At 33.4% G+C, this 27,926-nt stretch overlaps 1 protein-coding gene across 2 annotated transcripts; it reads left to right on the top strand.

Annotated features, from left to right (window-relative positions):
• Positions 1-414: 414 nt before the first annotated feature.
• On the top strand, positions 415-27,600 carry LOC111293187 (Small GTP-binding protein). 2 transcript variants are annotated; one of them, XM_022885962.2, is made up of 21 exons: positions 415-863; positions 2,649-2,735; positions 3,237-3,293; positions 3,513-3,578; positions 5,242-5,304; positions 5,548-5,592; positions 5,710-5,810; positions 11,645-11,741; positions 11,844-11,915; positions 17,412-17,566; positions 17,668-17,725; positions 19,620-19,700; positions 19,847-19,933; positions 20,492-20,563; positions 20,685-20,819; positions 20,962-21,035; positions 21,650-21,737; positions 22,570-22,647; positions 23,733-23,808; positions 24,314-24,354; positions 27,353-27,600. In XM_022885962.2, the coding sequence occupies exons 1-21, from the start codon at positions 450-452 to the stop codon at positions 27,446-27,448; spliced, it is 2,043 nt and encodes a 680-aa protein (XP_022741697.2). In that variant the 5' UTR covers positions 415-449; the 3' UTR covers positions 27,449-27,600. The 2 variants fall into 2 exon arrangements, with proteins under 2 accessions (XP_022741697.2, XP_089622952.1); XM_089766826.1 differs by lacking the exon at positions 20,492-20,563.
• Positions 27,601-27,926: the final 326 nt, after the last annotated feature.

Raw genomic sequence — 27,926 nt, 5'->3', positions numbered from 1 at the left:
TTGCTAACGTAATAATGTCATGTCAATATATTGTTAAAAACTAATAATTAAGTAAAACAATACTTAAATTTAAGTAATTAAATACAAAAATTGATAATTAAGATATTATTTTAAAAATAGATCCATAATTGAGTGCGGATATATTTTACCTTTTTATTTATGTAACCGATCTCATTTCTACACCTATCACGGCTTACCCAAATTGTGTTCCATGCACTAGTGCGAGGCTCCTAGCCTTTGCACATGCCTAATTTTGTTGGATAGAAGGTGGTAGAAAGGTGGGCTACTTATTACAGCAAAGGTAAAGCAGAGGATTGTTACGATCTTGTGTGGCCCACGACAACCTCCCACAAATTGAATTCCATTTAAGAAAAATGCTACTGATAAATAGATTCCACAAATTTAAATTAAATTACCAACCAAAAAATCCTTGCAAAAGGGAAAAAAAAATGGCCAAGGAGCTCTGCTCTGGGCGAACGGCCTTGTTATCCATAAACACTTGGCAAGGCCAGCAGCAGCACCATTTGAGGAGGTCTCAGTTGGGCGCGCTTCCCATCTCAGCAACTCGTCGCCTCGCTAAACATTCCCGGTTTCAAGTGGTCTGCCAGAGCGTTGAGACGCAGGCGAAGAAAGAGCAATATGACCCAGAATTTGGTGCCAAAGTTGGGCAAGACCGTCTCTTGAAGGTCCCCGTTTCCAACATTAGAAATTTCTGCATCATAGCACATATTGATCATGGGAAATCAACTTTGGCAGACAAGTTGCTTCAGATGACGGGTACTGTGCAGAAGCGAGAAATGAAAGAGCAGTTTCTTGATAACATGGACTTGGAGAGGGAAAGAGGCATTACAATCAAACTTCAGGTTGGTTTTCTTTTTGGATCTCAAAACATGTTCGTTACATAAAACCAAGTGCTACAAAGTGTTTTGCTGGATTTTAATACCCCTTTGCCTTGTCAATATATTACTAGGAGTAACTTGTTTCTACTTTCAAAGACAGAGCCACAAAGGAAAAAAAAATGCATACTAGTTTCTCTGTTGTGCTTATCAGGCTTTGGTGGGTATGAGTATCTAGAATTCAAGTTCAAAACTGCTTCTGTTTTCAGTGTACCTTTCCTATATGCTCATTTGTAATTACTTCATCTTGCTGACTAGGTGTATTGAGGAGAAGTTCTCCTTGTTATCATTAGAATTCAAGTTCAAAAACTGCTTCGGTTTTCAGTGTAGCTTTCCAATCTGTGTGTAGTGCACATTGTATATGTGTGCATGATTGTGTGTCTGTGTGCGTGTGACAATTTGATTATATAATTAGCTTTGTTATCCTCAATGTTTCTATAAACTAAATTTATGGATTTGGAAGGAATAGTATCTTATAATTGGATGTTCTATTTGCGTAAAAATGGGAAGGGGGGGTTTCCTTAGTTCGAATAGTGTGTTCCACTGTGTTCAAATTTCTTATTACAGTTGGCTGGCATTGGAAAATGCTACATGAGAAATGCTACATCGAAGACTCTTTTTGCCTTACCAACAAAGTAGACTTTGGAAACTGATCTTTTGTGCACTCTACACCACACTGCATTTATGTCAAAAGGAAATAAAATTTCTATTCCTCACATCAAAAGAAACATGAGTGTGAACAATCTTTACTAACCCACTTGTAAGTTTCAACCGCCTACTTTGTATGAAATTTTGCCCTTGAACTGCATCCTGCTTTTTTGCATCTTACCGTTCTTTGTGCTAATGCTACAAATTATTAGTTCCCTCAAACCCCTTTTTTCCAGTATATGAGTAATAGTAGCAAACTAAGCCTTTTCTCATAGGTCAATTACAAAACCCCCTTGGATGCATCCTAAAATTGCATTTATATGGTTATCTCCTTCCCACCTTCTCTTTCTCTTTTATCATAGTTGTAAGAAACTTCAAGCCTATTAAACATATTTATTGGGTTCATATCTCTTCCTACAACAATGCTCAAATGAGACAAAGATTCATCTCTTTCTCTCACTTTATAATCTACTTACACATCTAAATGGTTGATCTTCAAACCTTTCAAAAGAAACTCCAATAACCTTGCTTCCTATCTGACTTTTTTTGCTTGAAAACTCTGACGCCTACTGTGGAAAGGCTTCAATATCATGTTCAGTTAAGAAGAATTGGGCTAGATCTTCTTGCAAATCTGAAGAGGCCTATCCTTGTATGCTTCTGTGCTGTTCTTGAATGCCTTAATTTCTTATCAAAGTCATTGTGTACTGAGATGGGGTGGGTTACCATGATTTTATACTTTGACTTCAGGTGTAGGACTGTTGGTGATTTATCTCCCATTTTATCTTTTTATGTGCCTTAATGTGACATGATATAATGATCCAATTTAGAAGCTACTGTTCATATCAATTTCTCAAGGAAAAAGAATATATATATGCTTTATAACAATGCTTGAATCTTTTGCATTTTGAATTTTTGGATAAGTTATGCATCTAAGCTAAATGGTGTGAGAAATGTTAGATTAAGCGATCTTAGTTTATGTATGCTTGCTGATCATGGGATTGGTTATGAGGTTATCTCTTGCTTTTTGCAGCCACTTTTTTTTTTTTTCTCAAATCCTTCCTATTGGTTAATGTTTCAGCTACTTATACTTCAATCTATTTGCAGGCAGCTCGAATGCGTTATATGTTTGAAAATAAACCATATTGCCTTAATCTAATTGATACTCCAGGGCATGTAGACTTCTCTTATGAGGTATCTCATCTCAATTTTATGTAGCAGATAACGGATACAAATTTTTTAGTGCTTGGTATTGCAATACATTAGTGTCTTTGTCTTTTCTGATTCAAAGTCAGGTTTAAAAGGCTTTTTCAGTTGTATAAAAAGCTATCCGTACTACATTTGCTTGACCAACCATTTTATTTGATGAGCTACACTATGAAAGGTGGAATAAGGTTGTTATCTTATTGAATTAGGAATTTGATCAAGTATAGATACTTGTCATGGCCTATATATAGTTAGTTACAAGCCAGGAATATGTTGTAGATGATGAGGTTATTATCATTGGGAATGATACATGGAAACTTTTTTCTTTTTGCTTGTGGGGACAAACATTCATGACAACTTAAGAGCAATTCCTTTATATGTGTGTAGAATGTAGATTTACTGGTGGATGATTGCTTTGCTTTTTTTTTTTTTTTTTAATTTCCCTGAATTCGATATTTTTTTTTGTCTTTGACACCCATTTGTATCTAGGTTTCTCGATCACTTGCTGCATGCGAGGGTGCTCTACTTGTTGTAGATGCTTCTCAGGTTACTCTATTCTTGCAACTGCTTTGAGTTGATAATATAATCTCTTTAAATAATGTCATTTTCTAGTTCTTATTTTACTTGAACTTTTATTTTGTGGATAATATGGTGAAATTTAGATCCAACCAATTTCAAATGTGCAAATTACTATATATGCTACCTTAGCACTGTTGCTACTGCTGCTGCTACTATTGTTATTGGACAGGGTGTATTCTGTTGTAGGGTGTGGAAGCACAAACTCTGGCTAATGTATATTTGGCCTTGGAGAACAACCTCGAAATTATCCCTGTAAGTTTTTGTCATGCTTTCATCTGATGTTCAACTTAGTAAATTGACATTATGAAATTAGCTGATTGCTTTGGAGTGACTAAATTATGGACAACAAACATTATTTTAATTGACCATGCATGTTTTGTGGCTATTGTTATATTTTCTTTCATAAAGTACAAAGGTGATCCTTACACCTATTATGAATTTTTGAAGATGTTGAATATGATGTGTGATGACATAGAAGGCTAACTAGGTTACACAATCTGAGGTAGTTTTTTTGGTGGGATAAATTAATAAGATAATGAAAATCCGATTAATCTGGATCTGGTTTAATCTATACATTAGACAAATGATATAAACAAAAGCACAAACCAAACTAAAAAAAAGCCCTTATACTTTCCAAAAAATTTCCAAGATAAGCCTCTATTCTCTATTGTACCCAATTTAGTCTTTAAAAGTACCATTTTTTTTGTTTAAGTAAGCCCTTATTTTGGATGGAAACCTGTTAAAATCCATTATCTCTGCCAAATCAATGTTTACTCGTTCATTATCTTTGCCATATCAGCACCTACATGGCAAATTTGGAAAATTCATGCTAGTTTGGTGCTTATACATCTTTCCTCCCTTATTTTACCATGTATGTCTGATGTAGACACTGGTGCGGTAGAGATAACATCCATGTAGACCTTTCTTTGGCAAAGAAAATGGATTGGAGCGTTTTCCATCCAAATAAGGGCTCAATTAAACAAAAATACTACTTTAAGGAGTCAATTGAGTAAAATAGAAGGATATGAGCTTATCTAGGAAATTTGAGAAACTTCAATAGCTTTTTTAGTATTTTAGCCTTTAAGAAATCAATCTGAATTTTCTTGCCAGGGCTTACAACATAAAATGGTTACAAAATTCTGTTTATGGTGTATTCTGTTGCAAAGAAAGCAATTCAAAGCTTATTTAGGCTGATAAATCTTTATCGTTTAGAATAAACTTATTTGGACCACAAAATATAAACTAAATTAAACAAAATATATACTCCAAAAACTTTTATAAGTGACTTGGAATGGCCCTAATAATTGGATGATTAACTTGAAAAAGAGAAGGAAAAAATTTAAAACCGCTATAGTGCTGCAAACATTAGCAACATTTTCCATGAAAAAAATATGCAATGATCTTTTGAACAGCAACTAAGCAGGAAAATCACGATGGCTCCACTTCAGCCCTGAATCAAATAACTCTACCAAATCAGTGCTTGAGGCTTATGATTCTGTCCTGTTTTATTCCTTTTTTTCCCTCTATAATGGACATTATGCCTCTGACTTCCATCAGCATAGTTATGAATTTGTGTTTCCTCTTTTACTGGCTTCTTTCTCAAGGAATCTAGCAATTCTCTCAAACTCTTACTCCCATCATTGTCTGTTCCTGCCTTTTTCATCATCTTTTATTCATATATTCCTGTGGTTCTATGCTACCTTCTTCTGATTAATAAATATGCTATCTATGCTGAGATTACAAATGTGTTTCTCCATTATTAATATGAATCCTATTTTGAATAAGATTCACTTTGTGTTGATATTTTCTCCTCAATTGGAGTTCAGATCAGTTTTTCCGTTCTAATGGTGTAGATTAGAGATGTTATTTATGGTATGGTTCATTAAGATGATCCATTTTTTTTTTCTTTCTACAGGTTCTAAACAAGATAGATCTTCCAGGTGCTGAGCCAGATCGTGTTATCAGGGAGATTGAGGAGGTTGGCATGTTAAGACTTGAATGCATTTGTGTGGGGTGTGTGTGTGAGCATGTGCTCGTGTCTTTGTGTAAATCGATTGAACTATTCAGATTACATCCTGTCACAGGTTCTCTGTGAAGTTATGGGGTTTGTCTATAATTTTAATTTTGTAAACTGATCCTGCAGCTGGCTTTACTAATCATAAGAAATTGATTATCAGTGTGAGTGTTTTGGAACTACTGCTAAGTTGGCACTTCTTTGTAGGTTATTGGTTTAGATTGTACCAATGCAATATGCTGCTCTGCAAAGGTTAGTTCAGAATTGTTTGCTTTTTTTGTTTTTTACACACAACATATTTTCTTTATGTCATGGAATTGGTAATTCTAAACATAGGTTTTTTTCTTTTTTTTTTTTTTTCTTCTTTAGGAGGGTATCGGTATAACTGAAATTCTTAATGCAATTGTTGAAAGGATTCCTCCACCTCGTGATGGTGCTAGGCATCCTCTAAGAGCTTTAATATTTGATAGGTATACTTCTAGCTTTGTTGTTCATTGCACTTGCTGATGATATCAATTGATGCTCTGCTAATCATTAGCTGATCATGTCTTGCATCCCGTTGGGACACGTTTCTTTTAGTGTATGTAATATAATTTTCCTCCTATATTGTTTCTATATTCTTGAATTCTAATGCTAGAGTCTATTTAAAGTCATAGCATATATGTCAATTGCGAACTGTTATGTCCTATATTCTTTTAAACTAGCTTTTCAGCCATGTGATGTGTAGAACATTTTAATTATTCTTTTGATAGCTTCAGTTTTTTATTTTTTCCATCTATATTAAATAATATATTCAATAATTTACTTTGCAACGTAATTTATATAGTGCAGTTCAAGTAAAAGGAATAAGGCTACTACTATATTGAATTAGGTGTAGACATTTTCATTAATGTACTATGTTACTAAGAAAGGAAACATGTTGTCTTAGACTATAATTATCCAATCAAATATGTAGGGTTGAAATTTTATATACTTTAAAATAAAATTTAAATATATGTATAATCAACAAAATTTTTAAAGAGTAGCTTTTGTTTCCTTTTATTTTTTCATTCATGTTCTCCCTTTTCTCTCATTTCTTTTTCTGGGTTTTCTTTTTATCTTTCATTTCTTTTATCCTAAGCATTTTGTTCTTTCTCCATTTGTTTTCACTTCTTCTACTTTTCCTTTTTCTCTCTTTATTCATTATTTTCTTACTTTCTTTCCTTCCATTTTGTGTTATTTGTTGCTCTTCATTTATTCATTATTTACCTCTTTCTCTTATTGTTGGTCCACCTTTTATTTATTATTTTCCATTTTGTTTCCTTTTGTTTTCCCTTTCACCTTTCAAATTTTAAAGTTTCATCTTTATAAACTTATTTATTTAGTTTTGAACTTATGTATTGCATTAGAAAGGAGTAGGTGTGAAGTTATGATAAAACCTTATTATACATTATGACTAGACCCATCCATTTGGTGGCTGTCCACTCTTGCTCCCAAGCCCAACTTGCTTTGATTTGGGCTTAGGCAAAGACTTTCAAGCCAAAGCAACATACAAAATTATTATTTTATTAAATAAATCATGCATTTGCATTTTAATTTAGTTTAAAACAATTTCTTAATATTAATATAAAATGTTTCTTGTTATTTATTTATAGATTTAGCATAGACATGTTCATGGGCCTGGCCGCTAGGACCTATTGGCCAGCCCAAGGGGCCCGAATTAAAAAAAATAAAAATTAATATTTTTAAAAACATTCTAGAATTAAAATGAAATAAAAATTAAATTTTTATTAATTAAAAATATTTTAGGTTGGGCTAGGTTAGGGCTTGGAAAAACCTCGTCCAATGCCTCACTTGAGTCAGGTTAGGCCCAACGACTGGGTAATTTAGCACAATAAGATATATTATTGTTATTTGAAGAAATCTCTAGAATAAAATTATTTTATTTTTCTATATTTTTCTTATTACAATGCTAGAATTGCATGAAAATATATAGACTAAAGATTGAATATTCTTAGCCTTAAAACCCAAGATTTTCATGTATTAAAAACAGCTAATCAAAGGAGTAATTTACTCTCTACACATAATGGGAAAATATTTAATGGATTTGGTGTAATTACCCAAATCACTTCTTATTCTAAAAATAAGATAATTAAAATAGATAAAGTCAATTAATCAAGTAATAATGAAGATTAGATTTCCACTCTCCCCCTCAGGTTGGGTGGTAGATGTCAATCATGCCCAGCTTGGACTTCAAATTCTCGAAGTTGTTTCGAGAGAGAGCTTTAGTGAGTATGTTTGCAGTTTGGAGGCATGTGGGAGTATAAACTAATTTAACAATTCCTTTCTCTATCTTTTCTTTGATGTAGTGACGATCAATCTTCACATGTTTAGTCCTATCATGATGAACAAGATTCTTTGCTATATTTATTGCAGCTTTGTTGTCGCAAAATATCTTCATAGATTCTTCTGCAGAGACCTTTAACTCCCTTAGCAACCTTTTCAGCCAAATTCCCTCACATATGCCATGAGAAATAGCTCTAAACTCAGCTTTCGCACTACTTCTAGCCACCACAGATTGCTTCTTTCTTTGCCAACCAAATTTCCCCACACATAGGTACAATAACCAGTAGTTGATCTTCGGTCAGTAACGGATCTAGCCCAATTAGCATTAGTGTAAATTTCAACATTTTGGCGTGATGTCTTCTTAAAAAATAACCATTTGCCAGGATTCTTCTTTAGGTACTATAAGATTCGATACACAGCCCTCAAGTGTTCCTTGGTTAGGTTGTTCATGAATTTGCTTACCATGCTAGTCGAAAACTTGATATCTGGTCTTTTATGAAATATGTAGATGAGTTTCCCTATAAGTCTTTGGTATTAGCCCTTATCTGTTGGTAGACTTCCTTTTCCATTCCTAACTTATTCATTGTGTCAATAGGGACCCATTAGCAGGTTTGCATCCAAGCATTCTAGGTTCATTTAGTAAGTCTAGGATATACTTACGTTGTGAAATAGAGATGCCATTCCTTGAGTGAGCTACCTCCATGCCAAGAATATATTCGAGGTGTCCCAAATCTTTGATTTCAAATTCTTTGGCTAAGAAGTTTTTTAGGTTGCTAATTTCTTCCACATAGTTCCAGTAAGAATAATGTCATCCACATAGACAATAAGAATGGCTATTTTTCCTTCAGGTGAATGTTTGACAAACATGGTGTGATCGGTGTGGCATCATGAAAAACCATACTTTACCACTTTTGTTAGTCTATCAAACCATGCACGTGGGGATTGCTTGAGACCATATAAAGACTTTTGAAGTTTACATACCTTGCTAGAATTGTTCTGGTTTTAAATCCTGGAGGGATTTCGATGTAAACTTATTCTTCTAGGTCGCCATTAAGAAATGTATTTTTGACAACTAGTTGGTGGAGTAGCCAATCTAGATTTGCTGCCAATGATAATAATACCTGGATTGAATTAAGTTTAGCAACTAAAGCATATGTTTTCTCATAGTCAACACCATAATATTGAGTAAATCCTTTTGCAACAAGGCGAGCTTTGAATTTGTTAATGCTTCCATCTGCGTTGTGCTTGACAGTAAAAATCCATTTGCATCCAATTGGAATTTTCCCTTTAGGTAGTTTTGAAACCTCCTATGTTTTGTTCTTTTCTAGGACCCTAATTTCTTCCAAAATAGCCATATTCCATTTTGGTTGCGTGGATGCTTCATGAATATTATTGGGAATCTGCATATTGTTTAGTGTGGTAACAAAAGCCTGATAACTGGGTGATAAACCTTCATAAGAAACCACATTACAGATTGGGTGTTGAGTACATGATCTCACACCTTTCCTTAGAGCAATCGGTTGATCAAGATCATCAAAAGATTCAATCGAATCAGATTCAGTAAGAGTGTTACTTGTGTTGGTTTCAAGTATCTCTGGAATCGGTTTAGATTCTTGGTTTTGCTTTGATGGTGTATATTCTCCTATATCCTTTTGAGTTTTATGTGTTCTGGAATAGACAATCAATTCTTTGTTTGTTTTCCCTTGTGTAGACTCCGCGCTTGAAGGATCTGGTTGGATGTTTTGGACTTGAAAGGGAGTTGGAGGATTTGGTTGGATGTTTTGGACGTGAAAGGGAGTTTGAGAAGTGTTTGGTGGTCGGTAATAAGATCTTCCCAAAGTTGATATTCTTGTGTGATTGGATTCTCACTTTGAATGGCAATTTTAGGAAAGTAAGGTTGATTTTTAAAAAAGGTAACATTCATGGAATGATAGAATTTCTTTGTTATTGGTGAATAGCACTTGTATCTTTTTTGATTCGGGGAGTATTCGAGAAATATGCATTTGATGGATTTGGGATCTAATTTGCTTTGGTTTTGTTGGCTGGTAAGAACAAATGCAGTGTATCCGAACAATTTAATGGGCATAGAAAAGATGATTCGAAGGTGATGATAGGAATTGAGAAGGGATTGGCAAGGGCTTTGAAATTTCAGGACTCGAGAAGGCATTTTGTTTATAAGATATGTAGCGGTAAGAATAGCCTCACCCAAAAAATGCTTAGGTGCATGGGCAGCCATCATGAGGGATCTTGCAACTTTCAACAAATGTCGATTCTTTCTTCCAGCAACACCATTTTGCTGAGTAGTATCAACACATGAGCTTTGATAAATTATACCATGCTTCATTAGATATGATCCAATGATTGAATTGTAGTATTCTCTCTCATTGTCGGTTTTTAACACTTGGTTTTGGTTTTGAATTGAGTTTGGATCATATTGTTGAAGTTTTGGAGTAGTTGGCCAACTTTTGATTTTTCCTTCATAAGGAATACCCAAGTAACCTCGGTGTGATCATCAATAAATATGATAAACCATCTGGAGCTAGTAATGTTATTTACTTTGGAGGACCCCAAATGTTACTGTGTATCATTGAAAAAGAGTGAGACTATTTGTAAGGCTGATTAGGATATGTGGTACGGGTATGTTTGGATAGTTGGTAGACTTCACACTGAAAGTGGTTAGGATTTTTATTGAATAATGAGGGAAACAACCTTTTAAGGTACAAAAAATTTGGATTAAGCTAACCGATAGTGCCATAACATGATAATACTATCTTTATTATTACTAGAGGATGAAGCCACACAAGAAGTATTTTGGTATTGTCTTTCAAAATCATTAGCTCTTAAGATATAGAGTCCTGCACACATCTTAGCATTGCCAATCATCTTCCCCGAGTCCAAATCCTGAAATTCGCACATATTTGGAAGAAATTTAGTAACACACTTGAGGTCTCTTGTAAGTTTGCTTATAGATATTAGATTACAATTAGATTTGGGACAAACAGAACGGAATCAAGTGTTATTTCTTTGAAAATAATAGCAGAACTTGTATCGGCTACTTTTGAAAGTGACCCATTAGCAATTCGAAATGTGAAGTTTTCATGACATGGTTTGCATTTACTAAATGCAGATGCATCCCCAGTCATATGGTCTGAAGCTCTTGAATCCACAATCCATGAATTTGATTCTCTAGTTTTACACTCAAGACACTTAGAAAACTATTATTTTGTGCTAAATAACCTGTTCGAATAGGAATGGTAACGTTCTGCAGTGATTGGAAAATGCTAGCTCTGGGGTTAGAGGTAACCTTTGACGTTGGACTCTCCCTTCTATTGGCCATCCTGGACTCTGAGTGAAAATTGTCAAAGGTTTAGATCGTTCTTTGATACCATAAAGAAATCTCTACAATAAAATTATTTTATTCTTCTATATTTTTCTTATTGCAATGCTAGAATTACATGAAAATATATAGGTTAAAGGCTGAATATTCTCAGCCTTAAAATTCAAAATTTTCATGCATTAAAAACAGCTAATCAAAGAAATAATTTACTCTTTACTCATGATGGAAAAATATCTAATGGATTTGGTGTAATTATCCAAATCACTCTTTATTCTAAAATAAGAGACATAACTAAAATAGACAAAATCAATTACTCAAGTAATAATGAAGATTAGATTTCAACATTATTAATATTTTAATCTTTTAAATAATAAATATTACTCTCTTTCTCCCTTATTTCCATCTCCATATTCCATTTCTATCCACATGCCGTATTATATGCCTTTTTCAAAATTGACTACTTAGAGCACCTAATGTAAAATTGATTACTAAATTGAGAAATGTCTTCTTCTTGGCATATAAGTCATTTCTTATGTGATACATGAATATTGCTGCCATCATTGTACAAAGTTTTCTTGTTCTGGTTGCATGGTGTTTTTCATTGCCTTGAATTACTTAAATTGCTTTTTAATGTCTCCACAGCTACTATGATCCTTATCGTGGTGTTATTGCCTATTTTCGAATCATAGATGGGAGGATAAAGAAAGGTGATAAAATTTATTTTATGGCCACTAAGAAGGTAAAGTGAAACTTATTCTTTCCTTTTTTGTTCTATATAGAGTGTAACAACTTCTTACATCCTTCATATAAAAATCCTTATAATTTATGACTTGAAATGCAGGATTATTTTGCTGATGAAATTGGAGTTCTATCTCCTAATCAGATGCAGGTGGAGGAATTGTATGCTGGTGAGGTAAATTGATTTTTATCAATGGTTTGGTTTCCTACTATCATTTGTCATCAAAAGGTGTTATTGTGTTTTCTGCTTGCTTTCTCTCTTTTTCTCTATCTCTTTTCTTTTCTTTTGCTCATTGTGCAGGTAGAGAAATTCTATGCATTCTCAAAAGGTTTAGTAACATATTGTTTTATTTTTCTTTGTGCATCTTGACTTCAAATTTTCTCTTTGGGAGTATTGAAGTGTGTGGAAATCTAATCTTTATTATTACTTGATTAATTGACTTTGTTTTTTTTAGTTAAGTCTCTTATTTTTAGAATAAGGAGTGATTTGGGTAATTACACCAAATCCATTAGATATTTTCCCATTATGTGTGGAGAGTAAATTACTCTTTTGATTAGCTGTTTTTAATGTGTGAAAATCTTAGGTTTTAAGGCTGAGAATATTTAGTATTTAGCTTATATATTTTCATGTAATTCTAGCATTGTTGAGAAAAATATAAAAGAATAAAATAATTTTATTCAAGAGATTTCTTTATGGTATTAGAGCATGATCTGAACCTTTGAAAATTTTCACTCGGAGTCTAGCATCTCTATCGGAAGAGAGAGCCCAATGTTAGAGGTTACCTCTAACCCCAGAGCTAGCGTTTCCCGATCACTGTAGAACATTACCACTCTTATTTGAACAGGTTCTTTAGCACAAAAAGGTAATTTTCTAAGTGCATTGAGTGTAAAACTAGAGAAATCAAATTCATGGATTGTGGATTTAGGAGCTTTAGATCATATGACTGGGGATGCATCTGTATTTAGTAAATATAACCCATGTCATGAAAACTTCACAATTTGAATTGTTGATAGGTCACTTTCAAAAGTAGCCGATACAGGTTCTATTATTATTTCCAAAGAGATAACATTTGATTCTATTCTGTTTGTCCCAAATCTAAGTTGCAATCTACTGTCTATAAGCAAACTTACAAGAGAGCTTAAGTGTGTTATTAAATTTTTTCCAAATATGTGTGAATTTCAAGATTTGGACTCGAGGAAGATGATTGACAATGCTAAGTGCGTGCAGGACTCTATATCCTAAGAGCTAATGATTCTGAAAGACAATATTAGAATATCTCTTGTGTGGCTTCATCCTCTAGTAATAATAATGATAGTATTATTGTGTTGTGGCACTATCGGTTAAGTCCTCCAAATTTTTTGTACCTCAAAAAGTTGTTTCCCTCATTATTCAATAAAAATCCTAGCAACTTTCAGTGTGAAGTCTGCCAACTATCCAAACATACTTGTACCACATCCTAATCAGCCTTACAAATCATCCTATCCTTTTTTCATGATACATAGTGACATTTGGGTTCCCTTCAAAGTAAATAATATTACTGGTGTGAAAACTGAATGTATATTGAAAAACTGCTTATTATGAATTATACAAGAATCTTAGGTTTATATACAACTAACTTGGGGTTAAACTAGGAAACTAAATCTTCCTTAATTCTAGGGATACAAATACTTAATTCTAGAGATACAAATATAAAAATACAAATTACAAGATTACAACCAGCTGTAAATAAGTGTTTTCCCACAACTGGTTGCAAATAGTTTGTCACATTTATTGATGATCACACCAGGGACACGGGTATTTCTTATGAATGAAAAATTAGAAGTGGGCCAGCTATTCCAAAACTTCAACAATATGATCCAAACTCAATTCAAAACCAAAATCTGAGTGTTAAGAGCCGACAATGGGAGAGAATACTACAATTCAATCCTTGGATCATATATAATGAAGCATAGTATAATTCATCAAAGTGCATGTGTCGATACTCCTCAACAGAATGGCGTGGTTGAAAGAAAAAATTGTCATTTGTTGGAAGTTGCAAGGTCCCTCATAATGGCTGCCCCATGTACCTAAGCATTTTTGGGATAAGGTTGTTCTTACCGTTACATATCTTATAAATAAAATGCCTTCTCAAGTTCTGAAATTTCAAAGCCCTTTCCAATCTTTTCTCAGTTCCTATCCTCAACTTCGAATCATCTTGTCTATTCCCATCAAAGTGTTTGGATGCACTGCATTTGTTCTTACCAGCCGACAAAACCAAAGCAAACTAGATCCCAAATCCATCAAATGCATATTTCTCGGATACTCTTTGAATAAAAAAGGATACAAATGTTACTCACCAGTAACAAAGAAATTCTATCATTCCATGAATGTTACTTTTTTTGAAAACCAACCTTATTTTCCCAAAACTACCATTCAGGGGGAGAATTCAATCACACGGGAATATCAGCTTTGGGAATATTCTATTCCCGAACAACCAAACACTTCTTAAACTCCCTTTCATGTCCAAAACATCCAACCAGATCCTTAAACTCCCTTTCAAGTCCAAAACATCCAACCGGATCCTCTAAGCCTGAAGTCTACACAAGAGAAAACAAACAAAGAATTGATTCTCTATTCAAGAAGACATAAAACTCAAAAGGATTTAGGAGAATGTACACCTTCAAAGCAAAACCAAGAATCTGAACTGATTCCAAAGATACTTGAAACCAACACAGGTAACATTCTTATTGAATCTGATTCAATTGAATTTTTGGATAATCTTGATCAACCGATTGCTCTAAGGAAAGGTGTGAGATCATGTACTCAACACCCAATCTATAATGTGGTTTCTTATGAAGGTTTATCACCCAGTTATTGGGTTTTTGTTACCACAAGAAACAATATGCAGATTCCTAATAATATTCATGAAGCACTCATGCAACCAAAATGGAAGATGGTTGTTTTGGAAGAAATCAGGGCCCTAGAAAAGAATAAAACATGGCAGATTTTAGAATTACCCAAAGGAAAAAATCTAGATGGGTGCAAATGGATTTTTACTATCAAGCACAATGTAGATGGAACTATTAATAGATTCAAAGCTTGCCTTGTTGCAAAAGGATTTACACAATCTTATGGTGTTGACTATGAGGAGATATTTACTCCGGTAGCTAAACTTAATTCAATCTAGGTGTTATTATCATTGGTAGCAATTCTAGATTGGCCACTCCACCAACTAGATGTCAAAAATGCATTTCTTAATGGCGACCTAGAAGAAGAAGTTTACATGGAAATCCCTTCAGGATTCAAAAACCAGGACAATCTTGGCAAGGTATGTAAACTTCAAAAGTCTTTGTATGGTCTCAAACAATCCACATGTGCATGGTTTGATAGACTAACAAAAGTGGTAAAAAAGTATGGTTTTTCACATTGCCAGACCGATCACACCATGTTTGTCAAACACTCACCTGAAGGAAAAATAATTATTATTATTGTCTATGTGGATGACATTATTCTTACTGGAGACTGTGGAAGAAATTAGCAACTTAAAGAACCTCCTAGCCAAAGAATTTGAAATCAAAGATTTGGGACACCTCAAACATTTTCTTGGCATGGAGGTAACTTGCTCAAGGAATGGTATCGTTGTTTCACAGTGTAAGTATGTCCTAGACTTACTAAAGGAAACTGGAATGCTTGGATGTAAGCCTGCTGACACCCCTATTTACACAATGAATAAGGTAGGAATTGAAGAAGGAAGTCCACCAACAGATAGGGGTAGATATAAAAAACCTGTAAGAAAATTCATCAACCTCTCTCATACAAGACCAGATATCAGTTTTTCGGTTAGCATGATAAGCAAATTCATGAACAGCCCAACCGAGGAACACTTGAGGTTCGTGCATCAAATCTTACAGTACCTAAAGAAAAGTCCTGGCAAAGGGTTATTTTTTAAGAAGACATCATGTTGAAATGTTGAAATTTACATTGATGCTGATTGGGCTGGATTCGTTACTGACCGAAGATCAACTACCAGTTATTGTACCTATATGTGAGGAAATTTGGTTACTTGGCGGAGCAAGAAGCAATCTGTGGAGGCTAGAAGTAGCACGGAAGTTGAATTTAGAGCTACGTCTCATGGCATGTGTGAGGGAATTTGGCTAAAAAGGTTGCTAGGGTAGTTAAAGGTCTCTACAAAAGAATCCATGAAGATATTTTGCAACAACAAAGCTGCCATAAATATAGCAAAGAATCATGTTCATCATGATAAGACTAAACATGTGGAGATTGATCATTACTTCATCAAAGAGAAGATAGAGGAAGGGATTGTTAGCTTAGTTTATACTCCCACATGCCTCCAAACTACAGACATACTCATTAAAGCTCTTTCCCGAAACAACTTCAAGAATCTAAAGTCCAAGTTGGGCTTGATTGACATTTGCCACCCTGCTTGAGGGGGAGTGTGGAAATCTAATCTTTATTATTACTTGATTAATTGATTTTGTCTATTTTAGTTAAGTTTTTTATTTTTAGAATGAAGAGTGATTTGAGTAATTACACCAAATCCATCAGATATTTTCCCATTATTTGTAGAGAGTAAATTACTCCTTGGATTAGCTATTTTTAATGCATGAAAATCTTAGGTTTTAAGGTTGAGAATATTTAGTGTTTAGCCTATATATGTTCATGCAATTTTAGTATTGTAATAAGAAAAATATAGAAGAATAAAATAGTTTTGTTCAAGAGATTTCTTCAAAGTGTGCTAGCTTTTTTGTTATAGCAGTTGAGTAAAGGTGAGGTGGGTTAGGTTTGGGTCATTTTGGATTTGGATCGTTTTAGGTTTGGGTCATTTGGGTTCAAGTTGTTGACTTTTAAAGTCAATTGAGTTATTTCGGCTGGGTCAAAGGGTTGAGTCAGATTCTATCAACATTACTTAAATTATTCAAGATAACATTTCAATAATTTGTGGATGTGGCACACCTTCAATTTTGATTTTTGATATCATAAAGGTAAATTAATAAAAAAATGGATTACATGCAAGCATTATTTGATCTAGATTATGTTTCCCTTTTCTGTTTTGTCAGAGAAGCAAATTTTTGTTACTCTTTTTGTCGTTTTTTTTCTATTCTATTCCCATTGGTTAACAAGCATATTAAATCATTTTGTATGAATTGCCTTTTGTATTTTTCATAAGAGCAATGATGAGAATTATTTTGTTCTGTTTTTATTTTCATGTCAACATGTACTAATAGTTATAAACAAATAGGGAAGTAATAATGTTGGTTTTCACAATGTGGGATAACCTGAGGTAAGGCCATAATGGAGCTTAACCCAACTAGTTTGATAAATAACATCATTTACTGCTCCCTCTCATGGTAGGCTAACTACAAAGCATTTATTGAGCATATCTGGGCTATGAAACTGGTTACAATATATAAATGGAAAAATAAACTTGGGTCCTCATTCCAAATTAAAGCATCCTACCTAAAACAGAGTTCAATATCTTGAGAAGTACCACTTGAATATAAGGCCATTCTACAAGTGCCATATGCAAATGATGTGGGATATGACCACTTAAGCTGAACAATTTTGGCACTTTTTATGTTTTCTCTATCTCAATGTGAACTCTTTTTTTTTTTTTTTTTTAATTCTGTTTCTTTCTGCTTTCAGCCCTTATACTATTTTTTTCCCTTTCAGGTAGGGTACCTTTCGGCATCAATAAGGTCTGTTGCAGATGCTAGAGTGGGTGACACTGTTACTCACTGTGATAGAAGGGCCGAAAGTTCGCTACCCGGATATGAGGAAGCCACTCCAATGGTGTTTTGTGGCCTATTTCCTGTTGATGCAGACCAGTATTGATTCTATTGTCCTTTCTCATCTTGAATTTCAAAATGTCATTGTAGGTGCTTGAATCTCTGGCATCATTCATTTTTATCTAATTTATTATTGGCAGGTTTCCAGAGTTGCATGATGCATTGGAAAAACTGCAACTAAATGATGCTGCATTAAAGGTAACTATTGAAGTGGAGACAAAGTAAATCCACATCTGTTAAATTAGAGGCAACCTGGCTCATAAATATAACAAAGGCTACTTCACCTATTGCCAATTGGTTTTAGGTTCGATGCTTAATGAGGTATTAAAGTCGGATCTACTCCTGTTTGTTGGCCCTTCCTTGATAGGTGTGTTATTTATACGATATGAAGTTAACACTGCACAATAGGCCCGTTATGCCTGCATGTGAAGTTCATTTCACATGATAGTTCCGTTGTCCCTACACGTGAGGGGGAGTATTAGAGTGGAGATAAAGTAAATCCCACATTTGTGAAATTAGGTGCAACTTGGGCACATATATATAATAAGGGCCACTCCACATATTGTCAATTGGTTTTGATGCTTAACACCGCATGATAGACCTGTTATGCCTACATGTGAAGTTCATTTCACATGATAGTTCTGTTGTCCCTACACGTGAGGGCGAGTATTAGAGTGGAGATAAAGTAAATCCCACATTTGTGAAATTTGGTGCAACCTAGGCACATAAATATAATAAGGGCCACTCCACGTATTGTCAATTGGTTTTGATGCTTGACAGTAACTATCTAACTAAACATTATATCAGGCAAATACTTTTTATTTTTAACACTTAATGCTTTTATGGTTTCTTGCTTCAAATAGCAGTAGGTTATCAAAATCATGTTACATTGAAAATAAATAATAAATAAATACAGTGTAAGGTTGTTTCCATGGCTCCCTAGAATTTGTATTTTTGTAGTCTTCCACTGACTTCATTGCATATTAAGTGAGGTTTATGTTTCAACTTAAAAATCATGTTACATTCTTGATATCACTATGATTTTTTAATGTAGGAGGCTGAATTTATTGATCTCAACACCTTATGCTAATATCACTGTATGTAGTTATATTCTTGGATTCTCCCATCATATTTGATTTTAGGAAAGAGGTTTAAAAGTGTTGAAAAACTTACTTTATTCAGGCTAGTTGCATATTTCTCTTTTAATAATCATATACGAATGGGTAACTTGAAAGCTAGCTATAGATAGAAACAAGTAGCAGATGGAAATGAATAGCATAATTATAAGTTTTGATAGAAATCTTTGATATCATTTTTATTTCAAAAGATGAGACATTTAAATGTGCTTGACCACAGAAAAAGCTTTTCCATTTATTAAATTCTTGAGTTGGGAAGTAAAGTTGGAGAGATTCTTGGAATAATTGATAATACTTCAAACATCTAGAAAAGGTTCCTTATAATATGCAGATGATACTCAAAAGGTTTCAGTATAACAGTTCTCAAGTTTGATTTGTTTCTTACTCATCATAGGTATATGAATTGGATTGGTAATAAACTTGAATATGGTAGGATAGAGCGACTGAGGAGTTATTCAGTCCCAGCAGAGAATTTTGAAGGACACATGTTCAAATATCATTTCATCCTCTCTAAGTCCTGACTTAAGTTTTGAAAACTAGTGTTAGTTGAGATTACAAAAACTAATTTGTTGTTTTTTTTTCTCTTTAAAAGAGAAAAATTAAAAGAAACAATAAAAGATAATGCCACAGCCATGTAAGAAAAAAAATAATAATAAATGCCTTTGTTTGGGTTTCTCCAAATTTTTTGAATTCTGAGTTATGCGCACTCATGATTTAATCTTCTGGAATGTTTCTTCTGATACATATGTACAGTAGTTGTCAAGGTGTAAACTGCATGGACTATGCAATATGTTTGTTTGTTTTGCATTTAATGTCTTCAGTTTGCAAACCGCATCAACTTTACTGTTTATATTATGATGTGAATTTAAGGTATATGATTAGGATTGATAGTTTTTCTGATAAATTACAGTGCGATAATGTTTCTGTTTGTTATGGTTTTGGTCTTAAACATATAGTTTGAGCCCGAGAACTCAAGTGCTATGGGTTTTGGCTTTAGATGTGGCTTCTTGGGTCTTCTTCACATGGAAATTGTACAGGCATGACCTTTTTGCCCTTGGAGTTCTCTTTTCTTGTTTATTTATTTATTTGTAAATGTGTCTTGCTGTTGCTTTTTTATTGCATGCTCAAATTCTGGAGAATTTTTTAAATTCAGAGTTGGCTATAACAAATTATAGTTTTACAGGAAAGACTTGAAAGGGAGTACAATCTGAGCCTGATAACCACTGCTCCTAGTGTTGTGTATAGAGTGAACTGTGTAAATGGTGATACCGTAATTTCTTCTAACCCTTCCCACACTTTTTTATTTAAATTATATTTCAAGAATGTTGTCTGGAAGCTGATGCTTTGTTATAGCTGATAATGTCTTTGCATCAAGAAGAAACTCTGGAGTTTAACAAAATTAATTGCAACAAATTTGCATTTTCATGCTGATTTTCCTTTGTAGTCCATGCATTATGGATTAGTAGTATTTTAGTTGTGTTGACAATTTCTTTCATCATGGATTTCTTTGGCCTTAGCCAGCATATTGGCCCCATTGTCTTGGGCTAGCATGTAGCATGTGGAAACTTGTCAACTTTATTGGAATTATTGTTTCAAGCACCAATGGCATCATTTTTCTGGTGGTAACAAGTTTATTGAATATTGCTGTGTTACTTGATGGGTTTCACAATATTCTATGATGGCGCAGTATTTATGGTTAATGAAAAGCTTGTTTCCATATTTCTGATTGATAAATTGATATGTTGGCTTGTGCTGTACAAGAAACTTGTTTACTTGTAGGATCATTCATCTCATACTTTTTGCCATTCAAATATGAATGTTATTGAAGGTTGAGTGCTCAAATCCATCTTTGCTTCCTGAACCTGGACAAAGAAGGTCAATTGAGGAACCATTTGTTAAGGTTATTTTGTTTACCTTAAGATATTTATTACTTGATTAAGTGTCGAATTTTTGCATTTAAATGAGCTTTCTGAAGCTTGTAAATTTATATGCAATTCTATATTATGAAGTAACATGTACAGATTGAGATGCTTACATCAAAGGACTATATTGGGCCACTGATGGAATTGGCTCAAGACAGAAGAGGAGAATTCAAAGAGATGAAATTTATCACTGAGAACAGAGCATCCATCATCTATGAGTTACCCCTTGCAGAGGTAATATTTTCCCTTTCCTTGTTGATGTCATCCTGCTTTGTTCTCAACTGAAGATTTCTTTATACATAGATGGCTTCAATCATTTTTATGTGGAATTTTCCTTTATTCTTGTGCTCAGTCTATGTGTATGTTCATTTCACAGATGGTAGGTGATTTTTTTGACCAGATGAAGTCCAGAAGTAAGGGTTATGCTAGCATGGAATATACTTTCATTGGGTGAGTGCATGTAACAGTAACTGTTATGTTCTTATCTGAAGGATAGTGAAATGCTTTCCTTATTTCACTAGTTGTAACTACTTTAGAACTTTATCTAGTGCATTTTGATTCTATATCAAAAAAATTTTATCTTGAATGAAAAATTGAAAGTATTAGATATAATAGGGGAGAAATTGGGAATTGAGTTGGTTATTTGCTATCTCTTTCCATTTTATCATTCTCTAAGAAATAATGATTTTTCAATTGACCCCAAAACTACTTTGTTTCACAGAGACTTGACATAAGTTTTCAGATATTCATTTGATGTTACCTAATTATTTTTCTTTCTTTCCTAGGTTTACATTTGCACCATTGTATCTTATCATTTTTCCATAGTATCTTTGGCACTAATTAGTATTAATTTTGAATGATGCTTTTCCTTCAAGTATAATTGCTTAACATTTTTTTAAAAGGAAAATGTTCCTCATGTTGAATTGGGCAGACGTATGTGTTCATATTGGAAAGTAATGGATCTCTTAAAATTAATTAAAACTTTTCATCTCTGGGAATAAACTATATCAAATTTGCAGTTTATTCCATGGTCACAGTAGCATAATCATGTACTTGACTACCAGGTATAAGGAAAGTGAATTGATAAAGCTTGACATTCAGATTAATGGTGATCGGGTGGAACCATTGTCCACTATTGTGCACAAGGATAAGGTGAGGCTCATCCTTTCATTATTTTTTAACTCTTAGGATAAAGATCCTTTGGTTATGTTTAAATTCTGTGTTTTGGGACGGGAGGGTGGGAGTGGGTGGGATTCTCTCATCTAAAATTAGTGCAAATTTCTGATAAATGGAATAAACAAGAAGTTTTTTTAATTCAGATCCAATAATATTTCATAAAAGGGAAATGACTTCTTAATCTGCTAAAAGGCATCTGATACAACTTTTGTTTTTTCCCTTTGATCCTTTGTCTCGATAACCAATTTTTATACAAGTTATTGAGTAGAAAAATGTATTTATTTTTCTCTTAAAGGAAAATGGATCAGATAACTTGTAAGGATTGCGAAGACATCATAGAAGAAAGGTTGACTTGCTAGCATTTAGATGGTGGGATTTTAAATGTGACAAAAAGATTGCCTTTAAGAATAAGTTGTGTGAACAAGGTAATTGGTTGATGGATGGGAATGCCAAAGATAGGTAGAATGATGTGGCTGTTTGTGTTAAAGAGTGGCTGAAGAGGTTTAGGAAGAATGAAAAAGTGGTGCCCTATTGCATGAAGAATCCTAGTGATTGTAGAAAATCCTCAAGATAAAAGGAATTGTTTTAAAGCTAGAAATCAGAAAAAAGAGCAGGTTTGTTTGCTTGCATTCTTAATTTCTTTGAAGGTATGGTTTTCACAGATGTGATATTACGATACTGTTAACTCCTTTTTTTTTTTTTTTGTTAAACCATGCTTAACTATGAGCTGGATTTAGGCAGTTTTCTTTGAACTTTATATTTTGTATGTTGGAAAAGCAGTTTAATCAATATCAGCTATCTTTTGTAGGCATATGCTGTTGGGAGGGCTTTGACTCAAAAGCTGAAGGATCTTATACCTAGACAAATGTTTAAAGTACCAATTCAAGTAAGATGCACATGCCTAAAATATTGTTGAATATATTATCATGTGATGTTTTATTTTCCTTTTAAGCAATTCTTGTGAAATACCTGGTATATTTTGTCATTTAAAGACTGCATGATGCACAGAAGTTGCTTCATTGTGCCATTTATCTGCAGATTTGTTTCTATTGGATGAAAGAATGTGCGGTTCGATAGTTAACCTTCTCTAAAAGTTATAACTGTTTAATATATTTATACAACCATATGGTTTTGCTGTTATAATTAAAGTTCTATATGCTGGCAAATTTTTTTGGAGTCACATTGAAGCAAAGGGTAAATCACACTGATATTTTCATTTGACAACTAAGGAGAGTTGAGTCATTTATCTCTTTGAAACAAAATTTAAAATAATTTAATTTGACCTAATCAACTCTTCTTCACAAACATATTGTCATAAACATTTTTTACCGTTGTCCTCTGCTTATTTAATGTTCCAAATTCTGGGAACAGTTAGGAAATAACCTTATTTAACTATTTTCATTCCAATATGTTTTTATGAACTATGGATGGCAAGCACATGCACAGACTTTTTTTTTTTTTTGAGATTTTCCTGTGGAAAGTAATTCATTGAAAACCTGTAAGGTACTTTTGACAGTGCTAGCTTCTCCAAATCCTAAGGTGAAACAACAAAGAACACTGCTTTTGATGAACACCATTAATCAAGCACGAATAACATCAGAACTAAACAGCTGTAGAAGCATATATAATCTGGTCAAGCAAGGTTACTCTGGAGTTTTTTATCATATACTGTATATTGATCCAAATGCATATCTTTGAAGTGCTTGTATTGTCCAGAATCTATTATTTATGCTCAGGCATTAGAGTTAAAAAATGTCAGTTTCTATTATCTCTATTTATCTACATTTAAAAACAAGAAAAAGAAATAAGAAGAGCAGAAAACCATTGCCAATCAGTGGGAAAGTTTTTCATTTTGTATGAAGTGTTTTGTTTTTTTTTACGTATCATTGAGTGCATACTTCCTCAAGTTTGTCATTTGATTAATAATATTGTTAATTCAGTTCCAATTTGTGTGCTATATACTCATTTCAGGCATGCATAGGTTCAAAAGTAATTGCTAGTGAATCTTTGTCAGCAATTAGAAAGGATGTTTTGGCGAAATGCTATGGTAAGTCTACTTTGGAATGTATTTTTCTATGTGAAACATTTCCCTCAGCTGTAGGATATTTATGAATACACATTCCAAACATAATCATAAGCTTGGATTTAGATGTGGGGATGTGTGAGGTTGTGTGGCTTGTCAATTGCCTTAATTTGAAGCCATGGGAATAAGACTAAAAGAACGTAAGGGTGTGGGGAATCATTATATATTAATAAAGTAGGATATGTCTATTCTTTTACATAAATTTGATTTATCTGTTTGATTATAATTATTATAGGTGATAATTTATGATAAAGATGTTGGAATGTAGATTATTTAGATAATAGTGGCTTTATAATTAATGACTGCTAACCACATATAGTATGAATAAAATTCTTTATAAGATAACTTGTTCTTTTATAGTTAGTCTTCAGATTTACTTCAGTTCCCATTGAATTGTGTGATTCATTAATGTCTACTTGTTGCATGATGACAAGGTTTTTTTTCTTTTCTCTGGTTTTTAACCTTGTAGGTGGGGATATCTCAAGAAAAAAGAAGCTCCTTAAGAAACAGGTGCTTTTATTTACTTCTCATAGTATCGCATTGGACCACAATATGTTTTCTTATCTTTTCCTGGTCCCCAAACCAAATATATTTGTGTTTAGGTGCAATAGGGTAATATTTAATGACAACCTTTTTATGATAATTGACAGAAATTTTCATCCATAGAGAAGAAAATAGCGAAAACTGTAAGGAGCTTAACAATCATATTATGTAATCAATTCATTTAGCTCTTGCGAACTGATAGACTTGATAACCCTTGGCATATGTTGTCTGGCTATTAAAGTACTTTACCAAGAGTAGTAACATCACACAATTGTACCTTGGCAATATATTGAACTTAACCTGGGCAAGATTTATAACAACAAGTCAGAAGTGAAGTGGATATGGATAGTGATCTTGTTGAATGCATTAAACCGAGTGGTAATTTATAGTTCAACTATAAGTTAGAAGTGAGGTGGATTTGGATAATGATATGTTAAAGTAAGCCTTCATCTCTTTCATTCTCGTTGATGATTACTTTGGTGTTTATCTAGTTAAGACTGTAAATAATAACTTATCCTAAAAGTTTTAACTATTAGGTGAAGGTCTAGAAATAGTAAATCCATTAACAAGCCTTCCTACAACAAACTCACTAAGTTGAAAGTGTTGCCACCCGAGACACCTTGTCAAGAACCACTACAACTAAAACCTTAAGTTATTGGGTGAGAGTCCAAGAGTAGTTTATATTGGTTAACAAAGGTGTTATATAGATGGTTTTTTCCTTTTAGGTTCCAACCTGGCAGTGAGTGGGCTGAGAGAAAACCTGATAAAAATTGAACTTTTATATGCATGAGATTAAAGCAAGGAAGTGAAGGGTTTAGAAAGAAATCATCGAATACAAAGGAGAGATTCGGTAACTATTTATAACAATTTCAACTTTCCTTGACCTACAACCCATATTTTGACAAATATCACTAAAACATTTGGTTAAATTTCATTGGTAATAAAAGCAAGAAGTTCTTTTTTGATTGGCACAAACTAAGCTTTATACAGCTGAGCTTCTCATCAAGCTAAAAAATATAATACTTGAAACACTTACTATGTTTGGTAGGAAGGAAAATTGAGGCTAGGGAAAAAGATCAAGAAAGAAAAAAATGGAGGAGAGGAAGGAAAATTATTTTTCCTTCTTTGTGTTTGGTAAGAAAGATGGAAAATAGAGGGAAAGAAAGAGGTTAGGGGTAAAGTTGTAAATAAAATTATTAATTTAAGTGGAATGAGTGTTTTCCTCCCACTTTATGAGTGATTGAATTTGGAAGGAAGGGAATAGTGCAAATTCAATCATTTTCCTTCCCTCTTCTGACTAAACAAAAAATGGATGGAAAGAAAGTAATTTTTCCTTTCACTCTCTTTCCTTTTTTTTTCCCTCCTACCAAACACAGTATTAGGATATTCCCATCCAAAATGTATAAATAATGAATAATAATATATGTTGATCTCTTAAAAAGTACAACTTATTGACACAAAATCCCATTACAACTTGAACTTTTATTTCTCTGCAAAATCTCATTTTCATATTTTTCTTTTGAAGACAGCTCCATATTATACTAGATAGTTAACAAGAGGCCATTGATGAACTTTTAACTTTTCCTCTGTATGGTCGTAGCTTTCATATTGTTTCATTTTGTCTCTTATGTCCTCTGTGTGGGTTAGCACTTCATTGGATAATTGTTCTCATTTCAAAGAATTGAGTTCATTTAACTTTCACAATAGCATAATCTTGTGCAAAAGTGCGTATTCTGATTCACTAGCTATTCCCCTATTCCAACTTGCTGTTCGTATCTTATTTATGGGATAAATGTCATTTCTCAAATTCCAAGCGTTAGGGCAATCAGTGAAAAAGTAAACATGTAATTTTGTATTCTTAAGGCCACTGCTTCTTACAAAATGTATTTATATGGGGGTGATTATGGGATTGTGCCTCTAAATCTCAATGCTTAAAAGTTTCCCATTTAAAAAGTTCTTGTGTAATTTCCCATTTACATCTTAGTTTTTCATGGCTATTGCTTTTCTTTCATTGATTTTTGTTGACATATATTCTAAAGATTACATGCTATCTAGTATGATGTTTTTATTTTAATCTTCCTTGGAAACTTCTCATCCTTGTGTGCATTCCACAACCATCAGTATACTCTACTCTATTATTTGCATATATGTTCTGCATTTTAAATATCCTTATTCTTATCCAATTGTGAGCTCCTAATAGAGTTCTTAGTGCTATAAACTCCTTACTAAAGTTTCAGGTTAACACTTTGTTGAATTAAAGATTCATTTGAAAATATAGTATTAATAGGAAAACATTTAAAACCACTTTGAAACACGTTAGTACCTGGAATGTTAGCCTATACTCTTATATTAGGCTATAATGCGCTTGCATAATACTAAGCTATTTGTCTTGGAATGTTGGGCTATACCCTTCATATTATGCTTTAATATCCTTGTGTGATCATCCTTCACTTTAGCAACCTAGAAAGCTTTCTATCTGGATGCATGTTCGAGAATAGTGTGCATACCCAAGTATGAGCTTCCAATGTGTACTTAGTGTTATAAACTCATTAAGGCTCCAGGTGACAGTTTGTCGAAGTAAAGATTCACATGAAGAGGTCTTATGAATGTGAAAACATTCTAGATTAGTACTTGGAGAAATTAAGGTCCCAAAAGCATCACGCTCAGAGCTTGGTTGCTTGGAATAGTTTGAAAAAGAGTAATGGCTGCTGAAATACTTTGTAAATTGTTCTCTACTGATTGAAAAGAAGTTACATGCGTATATATAGACTGAAGTACTCCTAGATTAACAGATTAAATCTGGAAAATGTCAAGAAAACACCTAATATAATAGAAGACCCAAACTAACGCAGATTTCCCTTTTTAACTGTTATTCTCATCAAAGAAACGTGAATCTTTCCACATGCTATTCCTTCATTACTAAGTATTCTTTTCTCTTTTAATTTTTTTAATCCTTTGTTAACAGGCTGAAGGGAAGAAAAGAATGAAGGCAATAGGAAAAGTAGATGTACCTCAAGAAGCCTTCATGGCTGTGTTAAAACTTGAGAAGGAAGTATTATGACAATGATACATTGTATCTTCGAGGCTTTTACTTTCTATTGTGCTCTAGTATTAGTCTAAGTTTAGTTTAATTCAACGGTTGAACTATAAAATAATATTGTAAGAACCAAAATTTTCATTCGAGTTAATTAATAAATTACTTAAATTTTCAAATGACACGAAATTGGGAAAGTCTAGCGAAGCTACCGATCGGCAGCAACCATTGTCGATTGGCTGGGCCTTTGCAGCACAAGTGGGCCAGTGTTAAAGTTTCATGGGCTAGATCATATTTTGGGCATCGTACTAATCTAGGGATCCGGCTATAGATCGACAGCAGGTACTTACGATTGGCCGAGTGTTTTATTTTGGAAGTGAATGAACCTTGACAGATTTTTGAACATTTTGGGAGAAAAAGTAGGTCGTTGATAGATAGTCCCATCAGCCAATGGACAAGCTCTGTGGATTTCGAGGGAATAAGTGATATTTAAGATTAAATATTT

This window comes from Durio zibethinus, chromosome 10, assembly GCF_047325235.1.
Source record: "Durio zibethinus cultivar Kanyao isolate XHJ-2024 chromosome 10, ASM4732523v1, whole genome shotgun sequence".
Taxonomy (NCBI): Eukaryota; Viridiplantae; Streptophyta; class Magnoliopsida; order Malvales; family Malvaceae; genus Durio; species Durio zibethinus.
The sequence above is the reverse complement of the archived record's forward strand: the minus strand, read 5'-3'. Positions and strand labels throughout refer to the sequence as shown.